The sequence below is a fragment of the Pangasianodon hypophthalmus genome, chromosome 21 (genome assembly GCF_027358585.1).
Source record: "Pangasianodon hypophthalmus isolate fPanHyp1 chromosome 21, fPanHyp1.pri, whole genome shotgun sequence".
Classification (NCBI taxonomy): domain Eukaryota; kingdom Metazoa; phylum Chordata; class Actinopteri; order Siluriformes; family Pangasiidae; genus Pangasianodon; species Pangasianodon hypophthalmus.
The window spans coordinates 4036316-4052816 of NC_069730.1; the positions used below are offsets into that span (position 1 = coordinate 4036316).

The following is a 16501-nucleotide window of genomic DNA, read 5'->3' on the forward strand; positions in this document are numbered from 1 at the left end:
CAAAAAACACAACAGATTTCAATATGTAGTCTTTTTTTTTTTTCCAAAAAGTAAATCAACATTCAGAAACCAGGTGGGGAAAGATAAGTACAACCTTTAATTCAGTAACATGTAGAACCACATTTAGCAACAATAACTTGAAGTAAACATTTTTGGAAGGAGTTTATCAGTCTCTCACATCATTTTGGAGAAATTTTGGCCCACACTTCTTTACAACATTGCTTCAGTTCATTGATGTTTGAGGTCATTCGTTTATGCAGAGCTCTCTTAAGATCTCGCCATAACATCTCAGTGGGGTTGCGGTCTGGACTTTGACTTGGCCATTCCAACACCTTCATTTTTTTCTTCTTTAACCATTCAGATATCGATTTGTTGGTGTGCTTGGGATCATTGTTTTGTTGCATGACCCAATTTCAGCCGAGTTCATTGTTGTCGCAATTTGATACGCTGTGTTTGGTTTTCTCCAAACATGGCACTATGCATGATGACCAAACATCTCTGACTTGGTCTCATCAGTCCAAAGGATATTGTTCCAGAATTTTTGTGGTTTGTTCAGATGCATTTTTGCAAACCAAAGTCATATTCTTTTTGGAGAGAAGGGGCTTTTTTCTAGCCACCCTTCCCTGAAAGCCATACTTGTTCAGACTTTTTCTGATTGTGCTGTCAGGAGCATAAACATTTAATGTGCTTGCAGAGGCCTGTAGGTCACATGATGTAGCTTTGCAAGCTGATCTGTTTGGGCAGAGTGTACAGATGAAGAGGTGAGAGAGCTGGACATGCTAAAGGACTAAAGCGCCACGGCATCGCTCTCTTTAGGTAAAGATGAAGCAAGGGCTAAAACCCACTGGTACCACTATCTGCAGGTAGTCAAATGGCATTGTGGGTAATATGGAAAACCATTAACCAAAGCGACCAAGTTTTAAAAAAGTCAACCCAGAATTTCATTACAAAATAAATCTTTAAATGCCATTGAAATCCACATATAAAGATTATTATTAATAATATGCAAGCCATTATTAATTATTATTAATTATAAAGATTAATATACAACTTATTTAGAGAGATGCTACTTGAGGTCAGTCTTGGAGTGGCAAGGCTTATTTCAAGGGTGGCATCTGCTACCCTGTGACCCCCATGTGGCCACTCGCCTGTCCAAGAGCAAAGACAGAACTGGACAAGGAACATCCATTTAAAAGCAACCAGCCAGGCATATGGCCCAGGAGTAGCATGTCAGTAAACATTACAGCATCCAGGAAAATGATATCAATATATTGCAGATAAAAGTTAAAATTTACAGAATCTACAGAATGACTGTGAAAGCATTTTGAAATTACTCTTAAAAACAGATATATGTCAGATAGGAGGTGGATATAATTCCTTAGTCTTGTACATTTCATGCCAGTATTAAGTAAATTAAAAAAGATGCTCCACTGATGAAAAGGTGTACATGGGAGAAGTGAATGTTCTCAAATGCGTCACAAGTGTGTGTTGGGCCTGAAGCTGTTGTTGAAATGAGCAAGTGATCTGTCAAGTTAAAGTTGTGAGAATCATGGGGCTTCATTATGAGTCTAGGAAGTTAGGCGAATATGAAATTAATGTAGTAATGGGAATTATTGGAAATTCAAATGACTGTTTTGAAAATTTGTTTGTCTTCCGGCAGACCTGGGCAGTGGAGCTTAAGAAGCTGACAGAGAAAATGGACAGTGAGGAAAAGAGGCCTGTAATGCTGTCTGCCACTGCAGGCTTAGCAAACCATATTTAAACTGCTGAGTCTCTAACATATGAAGCATCTCATGCCGATCTTTTGAGCTCATACCCATCAGCCTTAGAGGCATGTGGATGACAGATGCTGCAAGATGTCTCCAAATGTCCAGGTTCTGTTGAGGTGCTCGTTTTTTTGCCTTGTCTACAGATAGGACTGGAAACACATACATATACACAACTGACATCTGGCAACATTTATCAACTACCTACAATAGTTTATAAAATTATTTTGATTTTCTGCCTCTGTCTTAGATGTAATACATCTCAGCACAGCCAGTGGAGTCAACAATCGAAGAGGCATTAATCACTGACCATGAGGAGCCTGAGGTACAAATATACATACATACATACATACATACATATATATATATATATATATATATATATATATATATATATATATATATATATATATATATATATATGTGTGTGTGTGTGTGTGTGTGTGTATATATTACTGATGCCTGATAGAACATTCTTATGATTGTAAATTTGTAATAATTTAAAAGAACTAAGGTGGGTTTTACGATTAAAGGTATTCTTAAAAATTAATAAAATGTATGAAAATAAAAATAAAGAACATACTTTTTTTTTAACATAGAACCTTAAAAAAATAGAACCTTAAAAAAAGCTTTCCATAGAAAGAGAAAAGTAAAATATATAAAAAGATATAAATGACGTAAACAGTTATAAATTATATAATGACATAAACAGATATAAAATATAATAAATGTCAAGATTAAACAAATGTGTTATAAGATTCTTTGTTAAAAACGTGTCAATACATCTCAGGTTTCTGGAGAGAAAATTCCAGAGCTTTGTAACTTAAAGCTGACTCCTCTCTCCCTCTTTAGCAGGGTTTCTGGCATGAACAACCAAATGCTGTTTGATAATGTGAGTGATATAGCCAGAAGATATCTAACAATATCTATCTTCTCCCTAAGGGAAATGCAAGAGCATAAAGTCATTTAAAAATTAATAAAAGAATCTTAAAATCGATTATAAAAGAATATGGAGACCCACGAAGGGATTTAAGAGCTGGTGTAATGTTACCCAAGTGTGTGTGTATGTGTGTGTGTGTGTGTGAGAGAGAGAGAGAAATCTGGCTCAGCATTGTGAATGTGCTGTAAATTAGTAATAGTGCTCTTGAATGAGTCACATAAAAGAAAGTTGCAATTATCCAGTCAAATGAACACAAAAGCATGTATAAAATAATTACAGTTAATAAAAATCTCTCAGGATCAGAAATAGAAAAAATGCCCTTGAACTTTTGGATATTATGGAGATACGCTGCTTTACGTTACTGATGGAGTTCTTAAAACTGAGCTCACTGCCAAAAATCATTCATCGATACTATCAGTGTAATTTTGACCTTCATAAAGCCCTATCTGCATTGGTCCAGTTTTACACGGGGAGGTGCGGTTTCTCTGCATGTGGGACAAACTGCTTTTTTTGGCTTAATAACTTTAAGAGAGAGAAAGCAAGTAGAAGAATAGGGATGCCTCTGCCGCAGCAAGTCTAGTCCTTCTCGTTACTAATTTGTATGTCTGAAATACCTTTAAAATATTACTTCTTTAAAATAAGATTACGAAAATCTATTTGACCTTGTCTATTTGACCTAAACATTTGACCTTGTTGTGACCTTAACCCTGTTTGAATCAATCCCAAAATCTAATCAGGTTATCTACTGGCTATAATGATATTTCCTTATAAATCCTACAAACATTCGACCACTTGTTCTTGAGAAATCGTGCTAAAGAGAATCTCAGATGGATTCTCAGACAGACATCGACACACTGACAACCAGAAAATGTAACGCCTTCACCACCCAGTGACAGACGTATAAAAGAGAGGCTGGTGAGGGAATGAGACTTTGGACTTCTGGTCAGATGGTTGTGAGTTCAAATCCCAGCACTGCCATGCTGCCACTGCTGGGCCCTTGAGCAGGGCCCTTGAGCAAGGCCCTTAACCCTCAACTGCTCAGCTGATAAATTAGATAAATGTAAGTCATTCTGGATAAGGTCATCTGCCAAATGCTGTAACTGTAAATATTAAACATAACTAAAAACAGATTAAAAGTATGGCATTTCATTCTTTAGTAAATATACATGAGCAATGTGGATTACTTTCTCGATCACTGATTTTTCAAAATGCCTTTGGGGGAGAAACTAAGCAAACATTATCTGATCAAAGTACAAATTACACAAAAGGACAAATGGCAGAACCATATGTTTTGAGGGATTTGAATGTTTGAGGGAGTTTGCGGTTTCATGCCAAGCTGCATTGTTATTGACATCAAGAGAGAAAAAGAAGAGGCTGGCTGAGTGATAACAAGAATGAATGCATTTTGTGGTCATTTCACAACATTAAATGTAACAATAAACAGATAAAATGTGTAAATGTGATAAAATATGTTATATCCTTCTTTAATAAATAAAAAAAAATCCTAATCTGCAAATGGCTGTGGTATAAAAGGAAAAAAAAAAACACTCATACTGTGTATGGTCATGTGTGTGATCGATAAAATTAGAACTTGAAATAATCAACTTCAGTGTGATAATAATAACTCCACTTTGCACTGGGCTACATGACACCACACGGTCGTTGATAATTTTTCTATAACAGCCCACCCCATGACCTTAGGAGTCTTGGATATAAGATTAGCAACAGTAATATAGTCAATAAATTTAGCCTTCAAAATCCTCAGCTAAAGTATCACTAGACGATGGCGTTAGAGAGAAACTTCCAGCGCACCAAAGCAGAATCGGCAGCTTAGAAATCACTCATTGTGTTGATACAGACAGACATTTTAGAGAAAGGACAATAATAATGGAGAACATGTATTATTTCTGGGACCATGGGATGTCTAAAGTAGGGATGCCTGTTTCCGAGTGGGAGTTTAGCCTTGCAAAATCATAAGCTTAGCGATCTGGTGATCTGTCACTACATCCATGTGAATACTGAAACTCGACTGTAATTTGAGTTTCCATTTCCCCAATCTCTAATGATAATTCTCTATAATTCTATAATTCTGGCAATTCATATCAAAGATAGCATGCTGTAGGTGAGCACTCTGCCTTCTCTATGCTCACTTATCATTATGGATCTAATGTAACTAATTATAGCCTATCTGGATGACTGTAGTATGAAAACCTATCCGACTCATTTTACTAATATTTTAATTAAGGTTAATATTCATAGGATTATATTACACATGCATAAACCTTTTATGACAATTGACAAACCTACATAAACACTTATAAGAATTTATGTATGTATGTACTAAGTACTATTCCAACAGGCATCAGGTTTTGGAAAGACCAATTTTTTCCATTTTTTTGGCCCGTACACAAGTTATGTTTTTTTTTTTTTTTTGACATAGATTTATGTCGACGTGACACTTTTTAGATCGACTTACATCAGCTAGCTTACATTTAAGAAATAAAGCTGTTAAAGCTGTCACCATAACTGGACAGTTGAAGACTGGAAAAAGACCAAGTGATGTTTTTCCAGTCTTCACCTGTCCACTTTCGGTGAGTCTGTACCCATTCTAGCCTCAGGTTCCTGTTCTTGGCTGCCAGGAGCGGAACCCGATGTGGTTGTAGCCCATCCACCTTGACATTCTGTGTGTTCTGAGATGCTTTTCTGCTCACCATGTATGTAAAGAGTGGTTATTTGAGTTACCAGTTACTACAGCCTTCCTAGCAGTTCAAACCAGTCTGGCTATTCTCCTCTGACCTTTCTCATCAACAAGACATTTCTGCTAACAGAACTGGATGTTTTTTGTTTTCCGCACCATTCTGTGTAAATGCTAGAGACTGTTGTACATGAGATCAACAACCATGTCACAGTCCAAGTCACTGAGATCACATTTTTTCCCCATTCTGAGGTTTCATTTCACTGCATGATGAGACTTGATTGGCTGATTGAATAATTGCATGAATGAGAAGTTGTACAGGTCTTCTTGTTCTCTTTAATGTGGAAAACTGTATAAAGTTGAACATAATTATCGAGATTCTGCTAACAAACAAGCAAAAAAATGATGACAATTTGTTTGCAAATCCACTTTTATTTAAGTTCATTTATATATTTTCATTAGATTTTTTTTTTCCATAACAGCAAGAATGAAATCAAGCATTAAAAGCCACTTTAAGGTCTTTGTAATATAGCATTCAGATCCAATAATGACCTGCACTGAAAGTTTTGACCATTCTATAAACTGGAGTGGCAGAAAACTGCCCCTTGTTAATATTAGATGATTTTGAATCCTTCAATTGTTTATGGCTTAAGACTGTTGTGTCAGTATTGTGATAGCAGGCCATTATAAGTGCATGCTGAAATTTGGCTAAATTACAAAAACCCATTTTTTTTCCTGAAAGCACTAAATAATAAAATTAGCCAAAACAAACTGCAGCTTTAGACAGAATACATTATTAATCACTACAAGCAGAAACAAACCATAAGTTGGAGATTACAACGTGTCATCAACTCAAATGTGCACCTGTAGCCGATGAAAAAGAACTCGCAAGCCCACGGAAATCCGGGCTCGAGTCGCGAACGAGCAGGAAATGCGTAAGCACAGTCAACTTTGGTAACACAGAATCCATTTGGCAACTCAACATGGACGCGAAACATTTCCTGACTTAACACCACAGGTACCCATACTTCAGAGTGCCAAAGAATTTCGGTTGTCGATCCATCATCTACTCAAAATACGACGTATGAAAAGAAAGATCTTACTTATAGCTATGATGTACAGTTGTTATTACTCCATAAGAGCTAAGACCTTGATGAGGAAATGCTCTCTAGGAATCTATTTTTTTTGTTAACCACTTTTGTTTTTTTGTCCTTTTTTTTTTAGTCCGTTACATTAATATTACAAAGTATACTGTAAATAAGTTGTATAACATGGTTGTTTATTCAGTATTACTCAGTGAAGTTTTCTTGTGGTATATGTTACGTCCTTTAACATGCAATCCTCAGAAAAGAAACGAGAAAATCTGGGTTGGATCTATTTCATTGTGAGATTAGGCCAGTGATTCCCAATCCTGGTCCAAATTTCTACTCCTGACCCACATATTTTATTGTTTTCATTGCTCTAACACACCGGATCCAATGAATCAACTAATAAATAGACCCCTCCTGAGTCAACGTGGGAGTGTTCGAGTAAGAAAAACACTAAAATGTGCTTCAGGATCAGGATCAGGGTTGGGGAACCACCAGGTTTAGGCCACATGGCTTTTCACATAGGGCCTTGCTCTGGAGGACGAGGGTCACCTCCAACCTGAACGCTTTCTGGCAAGCTACAAGCCGCTGACAAAAAAAAGCAAAGCGACGTTTTAATTTTTTTTTGCCCTTTTCGGAATTCTGTGTCACTTTTTTGCGAGCAGCCTGACTTTCTGTATGTGTGTTTTTTTTTAATATCGTTAACAAAATTCCTCATATTTATAGACATTTTTTATTCAAAATAAGATCTCAATATTATACACGATTCTTTCTTTTTTGACTATGTACAGAAGTGCAAAAAAAGTCGACTTTTGTCCCCTTCATCCCCAACATTACCTGTGTGGCGTCACCTAAAAAGGGTTTTCCTTTTTTTTCCGGTTTAACACACACCCTCCTGACCGCACGTCCATCCAATCTGCCCCATCACCATCACATATGCAGCTTTTTTCCTTTAACAAGGCCTTACGTCTAGGGAGATTGGAAATACTCGAACGATAGTTACTATTTTTTTTTTTTAAATGAATACAGTAGAAAACAACCTTTAACATCTAAGAACTATACTCATCTTTTTTTTCTCTCTCTAATTAGAACGACTAATTACAAACCAGAAGATCATTAAAATATTATTCCAATATCAGCCATGGTTGATGCCACAGCAGCTATGTCTCTTGGCAACTATTTCCTCGTTGTAAGATATATTCATATAAAAGATGTTTGTTCGAAGATTTCAAACAAAACAAAAATGACCTTTCACTAAAAATAAAAATCGTTTCCGTTTTACTCAATATGCTAATATTCAATACTCAAATAATCGGCACTACATAACTTTAAAACTGAGTATAGTGTGAAGAACGCAAAAAAAACAAACAAACAAACAAAAAAATAACACATTATTTATAATATTTCACACTCTACAAAAGTTAAATCTTACTTGACAAAATGGAATACTAAAACAGTATCCGAGCTTAGTTATATGACAGAATATTTCTACTTTTTCTGGACAAATATATGAGACAGACAAAATAATGTGACCAAATTGAAAAACAAGCAAAATTGTGGGGAAAATCTGAAAGAAAAACATAGCCATAATTTAAGAAAAAAAAAAAAAACAGGGGAATATGAGCATCGACATGCTTGAATGGTGGACTAAGGCGTTTACTATTGAATCATACAATCATTAAAATCCTGCCCTCGGATGCAGCGATGCACCGACGCTCATCAGTACGCCCACGCTGTGTAGTGGGTCGTATTTTTTATATTTATTTTTTACCCAACAGCCCTTTCTGTAGCATCTCTGACCTCGGGCCTCATCGCTCTCCCACACAGGGCTGAGAAGGAAGTAAATAAAAAAAAAATAATAATAATAAAAAAAAAAAAACACCCACATCCTGTGATCAAACATGAAAAATAAAACAGTGGACCTTACATAAGAGATAGAAAAAACCCATTAATACTATTTTTCTCTTATTTTCGTTTCCCACTTATGGAATTACAACCCATTCACACCTAATTCTACACTCAATAACAACAATAATACAAAGTAATTTAAAAAAAAAAAAAACTAGGATTACAAAACGAAATAAAAACAACCTGCACGCTGCCCACCAGGAACGTGCGAATGGAGTCCTTACTAATTTTGAGTCTTTCTGCACAAAGTCTCGAGAACCTAAAATAATCAATTTAAATAAATAAAAATGAAAAGAAATGGCAAATGAGAATGTAAATAAAACTAGCTAAAACAACGTTCGAATTTTCAGTATTGACACATTTTTGGCGATTGGTTTTTTTTTGGGATTTTTGGGCAAGTAACAAATGAAAATAAAACAAAATACTGAAGATTGTAAAATAAAACAGAGAACCAGACAACACATTTGAGACTTAAAGGCAATAATAATACAAACATGTAACACTCCTATAATAAGTCTATTGTATTTTTTTTTTTTTTTTTTGGATGCAAGTACTGTCTATGGCACTTGATGTGGAGTCCGCAACATGAAGATCGACACTTTGATGTGCTTCGAAAAAAAGGAACACTGCTGTGTTTAAGATCTCGGACATTCAGTTGTCATTTTTGCGTGTGTGTGTCCTCCGTCCTCCCTGCACCTTTTTACAATCAAGTCCTATAAAAGATCTGCTCACAAATGGAACACTGCATGCACGATATCTAGTCTTACATGACATTCTTTTGCAAGTTCCTTTGACATTATTTAAATGAGAGTTTTCAAGGTGCACCGTGGTTTGTAAACCATAAAAAGAACCAAAAAAAAAAAAAAAAAACGCCCTTCCCTCCGTCCCAGAAACAAAACAAAACCAAAAATTTGTACTAAAAGACATGACAGGAGACACCACCGTGCACTTCTCGTCGTTGTAATGGTTCAGACATGCTTTGTACCATCCGCAGACGGAAAAAGACAGACGGTGATGCTCTTTTCACCCCGCTACCAAAAAAAAAAACAAAATTATCAAAAGAGGTTTTTTTTTTTTTTCACTTTCAACTATATCAAATCCTTAACAGTGTTAGCATGCGTGTTTCCGTCATTCCAGGGAATGGTAACATGATTTTTCTTATCTTCTGTTGCTCTTGGTTGGTGTGTAAAGGGTGGATCCTAAAATTTGGACGGCACACAAGCACACTTGGATGTGATCTGAAAGAAAATGAAGAAGCAAAAAAAAAAATAAGTGACTGGTTTTGTGAAATCTAAATGCCTTAAATTTTCACACGTGTGTTAACTTACTGTTTGAAGTCCTACATCTGAGTCACATATTTGTGACTAGTCAGATGATCTGCAGATATTACTGGAATCTAGAAATGGGGGGAGAAACAATAGAAAAAAAAAATTGAGCTGAAGATCAACTTGCAATAAATGTGCATTTCTATACCACAGTGATTCATGGTTAAGTTTAGGATTTGAATATCACACCTCAAAACTGGGAGGTAAGTGACTCTTCTTGTATTTTTCCTAATCTTTTGTTTTTTGTAGGTACATAAAAGACCACATTTCTTTCCATTCGCTGTATTAAAGCACAGGCAAATGGGTCTTCTTTAGGTGAAACATAGCATTTATATTATTAAACAGTCTTGTTAAGTTTCTACTGATGGTGTTAATTAACCTAGTATCCTTTTTTTATATCACGTGAAATGAGATTATTATGTTAGGAATAAAACACTTCAGGGCATGCTATTATAAGACAATAATCATTGACAGGATGGTGTCATGCAGCCTGACACACCCTGACAATGATTATTTGTTTCCTATAATAGCACGTCCCGAAGCGTTATACCACAGCAACTTCCCAAGTTATAATTTTCTATTCATTAAAGAACATCACGTCATACTTTTTATCCATTTATAGTTACGTTTAATGTTGTAGAACATCCACAAAACAAGTTCCTATACAGTAAATAGGCATTAGCTCACTTTCTAAAAAAAATGCAGCTTGTTACAAAGCTCTGACACTGGAGACTCCTTACATACAGTGCATGTTAAATAAAAATCTCTTTACAGAAAGCTTATTGATTTTATATTTTTCTTTGTTAAATAACAATATGTTTTTTTTTAGTCTTTATCTGAATTATGCGGATCGCCTGCAATCCGAGTTTGTGTGTATGAGTTGTTTCTGTAGAAACTATAACATATTAGAACATTGTGCATTAATATAAACCTATGATTTGCCTTGCAGCTGGAATGACTCTCAGAGCTGCTGTTATAGAAGATTAATCAACACCTTCTGACCAATCAGAATCAAAATATTTCTACTAATTTCAAACTTAGGATTTATCTTCTATTCTAGATTCTATATAACATTAGATAACACTAATTATTACAATTGTTTATTTCTAGAAAGAATCAAAGTGGTGTGCCAAAAGAATATGACAAATGTGGTAGAAGGTAGTAAAAATGTCTAGGCTATTATATATTATATATTATTATATTATAATAATCTCATGATGAGAAATATTGGAATAATTTGTCTTTGCTAAGATTATATATATATATATAATAGATTTTTATACCTATGGAAACAACCAAACAAGAGGGAATGAGATTCTTTTATATTTTTATATATTTATATTTTATATTTTTGTCTTATATACTTTAATTTTTAATCAATTTGGTCATTTTGCCAATTCCCACCCACCAGCTAATCACATGACAGCTACCAAATGTTGAGGGTGAGCGCTAACACGCGTTTCCTCTGAGACATGTGAAGCCAATTATGCATCGTTTCGAACTGCTGCTCATGCTGCGTCACAGTGCAGCGTAACACATTCGGAGGAAAGTGCTATCTACCCTCTTCCACATACATGAGCTCACAGATGCCTATGATTGGTCAGAGCAGGTAGAGCAGGGCCAAATTTTGAATTCACAAATCAGACATTCTGATTACAATATCTAACTAAGAAGTCAATTTATACACGAGTCCTTCCTCTGAATGTGAGTGAACAGGAAACAGATGTTACATGGAAGCCATTGTGCGGTTAATGATTGCGTTCACATGCAGGTTAATAGGACGGAGGTCAGTACAGATGCTATGATGCAGGCTGTCACACTCATCACCATTGTCTCTCTCTCTCTTTCTCTCTCGCTCTCTCTCTCTCTTTCTCACAAACACACACACACACACACACACACACGCACTCACATGCACACACAAACACAAAACGCACACTTCCACACAGCATGGAGACACTACAGCACTAATGAGAGGCAGAGGGAAAGCGGTAAAGGAGCAAACCTGATTGGCTGTGGCTGTTGCGAAGGGAACACTTGTGGCGGATGTGGTGGCTGCTGACACAGTGGCTGCCGAAGCACCGTGCATCATGGGAACTTTTTGGAGGGAAAACCAAATAACCAAAAATGAACAGCGGGATAGGGCAGATGTGACATCCATTTGATTACTGTCAGTGAAGGCGGGTGAGCATGGTTTGAGGTGGGGGTTACGCAAAGAGGTCAAAGCCATGCCATAGGTGAGGTCAAAGGGCACATTAGTGGGGTGTCATGCTGCCATTGCAAGGAAGCAACATTTCACTCAAGGATGAAGCCATGAAATGGAACATACATGTATATTTTCTACAGTATTATAGCAGAATTGCTTCAATTATGCAACATTTTGTTGTTTCATGATATCTGTCAGCTATCACTTAACCTCATTTACAGGTTTATGGAAAGGACACAATAAAGAAAAAGCTCTAAAATTCCTGAGCACTAGTCTTTGTTTTTTCCTCTCAGTAAAATGTCAGGTAAATGTCATGACTCGGGAGTTAATTAGCGTCACATTAACACAGTGATTTGACATCTCGTCCCTCTGATGCACAATCTGTCACTAAATGGAGTGAGTGTGTGGGAACCGAAAAAAAAGAGGCTTGAAGATAATCAAATAAGAAAGCCGGCACCTACCAACACTCGCTGCGGGTGTCATGCACAATATTGAGCCTGCCCATCATGCATTGCAACAGGAAGTGAAGTGGAAAGGCAGAAGGAGGGAAGGGGAGGAGAATCAACACAACCCATCACGCGTGCCATTAGAACGGAAACAAACAAAAAAAACAGATAAGGAGAATAATGTTACAGGAGCAGGAGAATAAATCTTCACAAATCATTGAAACGTCATAAATTAAATGATAATAAATGATTGTTATATATAGTGAGTGGATCATTTCATCACGGCACATTCCATTAGGGCAAAATATTAGTAATATCACATGGAAAGAGCTACAAGTGAGGCTCATTTTAAAATATTAAACAACTAAAAACAATGAATAATTTAATCATTCTTTTTTTGCACTCATCAGACATGAACGTATGATCGTGCGACTTCAAAATTTCACTTTTTCTCCAAACAAACTCACATGTAGCTCCTTTAATGCATTGTCACATTGTATTCACATGATGTAGGCATTACAATGAAAAACTATCAACACAACATGAAGCAACAAAGGTGATTTGCAGAGAGCCACAAATTTAACATAACATTTCAAAAATACACTAACATGGACTAAAAGGAAAACAGCATGAAGTCATATGTAAGCAGGAGTGGTGTAAGGAATAAAACACTTGGGGGCGTGCTATTATAGGAAAATAATCAGTGACTGGGTTTTGTGATGAAGCAGCGTTACTATTTCCACTCTGAAGTTGATTATATTTCAATAACAGCATGTCCTTGAGTGTTTTATTCTTCGTACACCGCAGCAATTTGCCAACAATTACAATTTGATGTCATACTTTTTATCCATTTATAGTTATAGACAATCGATCCCTCTCTTTTTTTTCTTTCTCTTGAAAAAAATGTTACTGAGAAACCAGAAAGTGCAAATTCTTCCGTCCTGAAGACTTTCCTGTGTCTGAAAACTTAAAGCTGGCACTGGAGACTCCTTCCTAAAGTGCTAAATAAATGTCTCCTCACATCACACCTCATAGGATTACAAGTTTTTACAAGTTTTACAAGTAAATTTACATGGACCATGTTTGAATTGGTTGTTATAGAAACAAAACTGTATTAGAATGAGTGCGTTGATATAAACACGTGATCTGCTGTTATAGAAAATTAATCTACACATTCTGACCAATCAGATTTGAGAGTTCAACAGTGCAGTGGTATAAAAGAAATGAAAGCACTTACGTAATTGTACTTCGTTATTAAAATAATGCCTTGTTTTCTTACTCAGCTATATTTTGCTCACACTTTCATTTAGACTTTCCAAGTACTTGTTACAAATCTCAAAGATCATGACTCAAATAGTTTTTTGTCTGGTTTCCTATTCAATCAAGTGCATTTTAACTTTAACATTTAACTTTATTTATGAACTTTATTCATTTAAATACTATAACCAGTCATCTTTTTGCAAAGACTCTTCATACATTAAGGTTATATTAATGAAAAAAGGAAGCATCGTCTGATTAAAAATTTAGTAAAAACTAACAAATTTAGTTAGTTCGAATAACCTTAACCTTCGTACGTTTTCATACAAATTGAACTGCAGCTGTGAGACCATGTTGAATGGAACATGTTCAGATATTTTTGGCTTTTAGATACTTGAGTACACTTAAGTGTGGACACTTTTTAACTAGGATTTGTCATGATCCTTATATTTTCACTTAAGTATAATATGTAAGTTTTTTTTCACGCCTGAATATAAGGCATAGAAAAAGTAGTGAGAGCTTTTAGAAAAGGGATAATCCTGGATTAGTATCTGTAAGAATCTCTGGAGTGCCAATGAGCCACTATTGGACCCTTGAGCAAGACTCTTAGCCCTTAATTACTCAGCTATGAGCCTGCATTGAATTCTACTTCACTTGTAATCAGATAACAGCATGTGCCAAGTAAATAAATATAAGCTTCATACTGATTATAATGATGTGATCGTTTTCATAATCCAGTCCAAAACAGGTTGAATATTTATGTCAGTGAAAAGGAAAAGAGTAAGTAATGATATTACAGCACTGCTGAATACTTGATTCTGATTGGTCAGAAGGTGTGCATTATTTCTGTATAACAGCACGGCTCAGACAGTAGCTCCGGCTATAAAGTAAACAATTGTAGGTTAATATTAATGCACTCATTCTAATACGTTATTGTTTCTATAGTAACAGCTCAATCACAGGGACTTGTATGGCAGACACTCCACATAATCACAAATTAATAATAAATGAATAAAAAAACATGTTTAACAAAGTAAAAATTATAATCATTGATGCTGGTGACAGTTTTTTAGGAGATTTATTTAACATTTATGGGAGGAGTCTCGGTTGTAAGCTGTTTGTAAAAGTCAGAGTTTCCCATGGGAAAGTCTTCAGGACAGAGGAGTTTACACTTTCTGGTTTTTCTGTAAAATAACAGGTTGCGTTTTGAGACAGAGAGAGAGAGAGAGAAAGAGAGAGAGAGGCTGTTGTTAAAATGTCTGTTTATTGCGGCTATAACGTAAGTGAGAACAGGAACTAACTTGTCTCCTGGACATTCCAGAACATTAAATCTAACTATAAACCGTTAAAATGTGCAATATTTCGTACATTAAATTAAACATTTTACTTGTTGGCAACTCGCTGTGGTATTAATGGAATAGCACACTCTTTCCTGGGCTGTTGTACGAAAAGATAACGCACTTCAGGGGGCTATCGGCACTCGGCATACGCGTCATGCCGCATCACACCCCCCTGACATGCATTATTCTCGTATAACAGCACAGTCTGTTGTGTGTTAGTCTTTACATAACAGCAGCTCTGACTACAGTGCTGGCTGCAAGGTTTATATTAATGCACTTTTTTTTTTTGTAAAATAAAAATGTTTTCTATAGTAACAATTTACACAGAGATAAGTATGGTGGACATTCCACATAAATCTAATAATAAACAAATTTGATATTTAACAAATAAGAATGTAAAATCGTTGATATGGTGAAGATCTCCGTGAGGACATGTTTGTTTAACATTTATGGAAAGAGTCTTCAGTGTCAGCACTTTGTGATAGAGGAATTTGCCTTTTTTAGGTAACAAGACAAGCTGTATGTTTTTTTTTAATCTTATGATGACTTTTTATAGCTGCTATAATGGCAAAGATATAAGGAATGAACTTGTTAATGTTAAATGTAAATATAAATCAATAAAAAGCCCAGGATATCATTTTTTAATAAATAAAAATGGCAATTGCTGGCATACTGCTGGGGTATAAGAAGAATAAAAGACTTCGGGGTGTGCTGCTCTTGGAAAATAATCAACGTCAGACTGATAGTAGTAACTCCGCTTTATCCACATCAACACCGTTGATGATTTTCCTATAACGGCACACCGCCAAGTGTTTTATTCCTTACATATGCAAGTCTTGAGATTGGCTCTCTGCAGTCACATGGGTCAGTATATTAGTGCCAGAGGTGAAAGGTGAAAGGTGAAAGCAGGAGTGACCTACCTGATGGTATGAAAGCCGCCTGTTGATGGAACTGCATGTTGGTCAGGGCCTGTTGGTACTGGAACATGCCAGTGTTGAACACAGCCGTGGCACCGTTGGTTTTTTCAAGTGCGGGTCTCTTTGGTAATGGAGGCAAAACGGGCGGAATCCCCTGAGGAACAGAGCACGATGATGGAGAGGGAGAAAAAAAAATGGAGGGAGGGAATATTATTTATGAGATGAAATAAAAATATATGTTCATACAAAATACATATTTACATTAAAATTTATTTACATTATTATTAAAATAGTACTACAGTTAATTATGTAAAGCGTGAATTGTATTTAACAGTGGAGGCTTTGGAGCTTTCTTTAAATGTGTAAAGCAAATAATAATAATAATAATAATAATAACAATAATAATAATAATAATAATGTAAACTGCACTGCTAGCTCCATGATTAAATATAAGCGATGTTAATTTTTTCCCCACTACGCCCCCAAGGTAGACATGCATATTTAAAAAAACAGCAACGTCCATGCAAATTATGTAGAAAATACATTAAAATCTATTTTAGTTCTCTGTACAACACCTAAATATGTTCACACCTTGTTTTGTATCAGTAGAGGT

General features: G+C 35.7%; 1 protein-coding gene across 11 annotated transcripts in view; it reads right to left on the reverse strand.

The window, feature by feature from the left end:
- Positions 1-6504: 6504 nt before the first annotated feature.
- The window catches only part of LOC113543058 (muscleblind-like protein 1), a 115779-nt gene continuing 105782 nt past the window's right edge, over positions 6505-16501 (reverse strand). For 5 of the 11 annotated variants that reach the window (XM_026941022.3, XM_026941021.3, XM_053227682.1 and 2 more), the window contains 5 exons: positions 15892-16042; positions 12390-12425; positions 11728-11819; positions 9726-9793; positions 6505-9635 (listed from right to left, as the gene is read on the reverse strand). In XM_026941022.3, coding sequence (XP_026796823.1) covers positions 9737-9793; positions 11728-11819; positions 12390-12425; positions 15892-16042 — 336 coding nt within the window. In that variant the 3' untranslated portion in view covers positions 6505-9635; positions 9726-9736. The remainder of the gene's footprint in view (positions 9636-9725; positions 9794-11727; positions 11820-12389; positions 12426-15891; positions 16043-16501) is intronic. The other 6 variants (XM_026941026.3, XM_026941029.3, XM_026941023.3 and 3 more) reach the window with 3 other exon arrangements.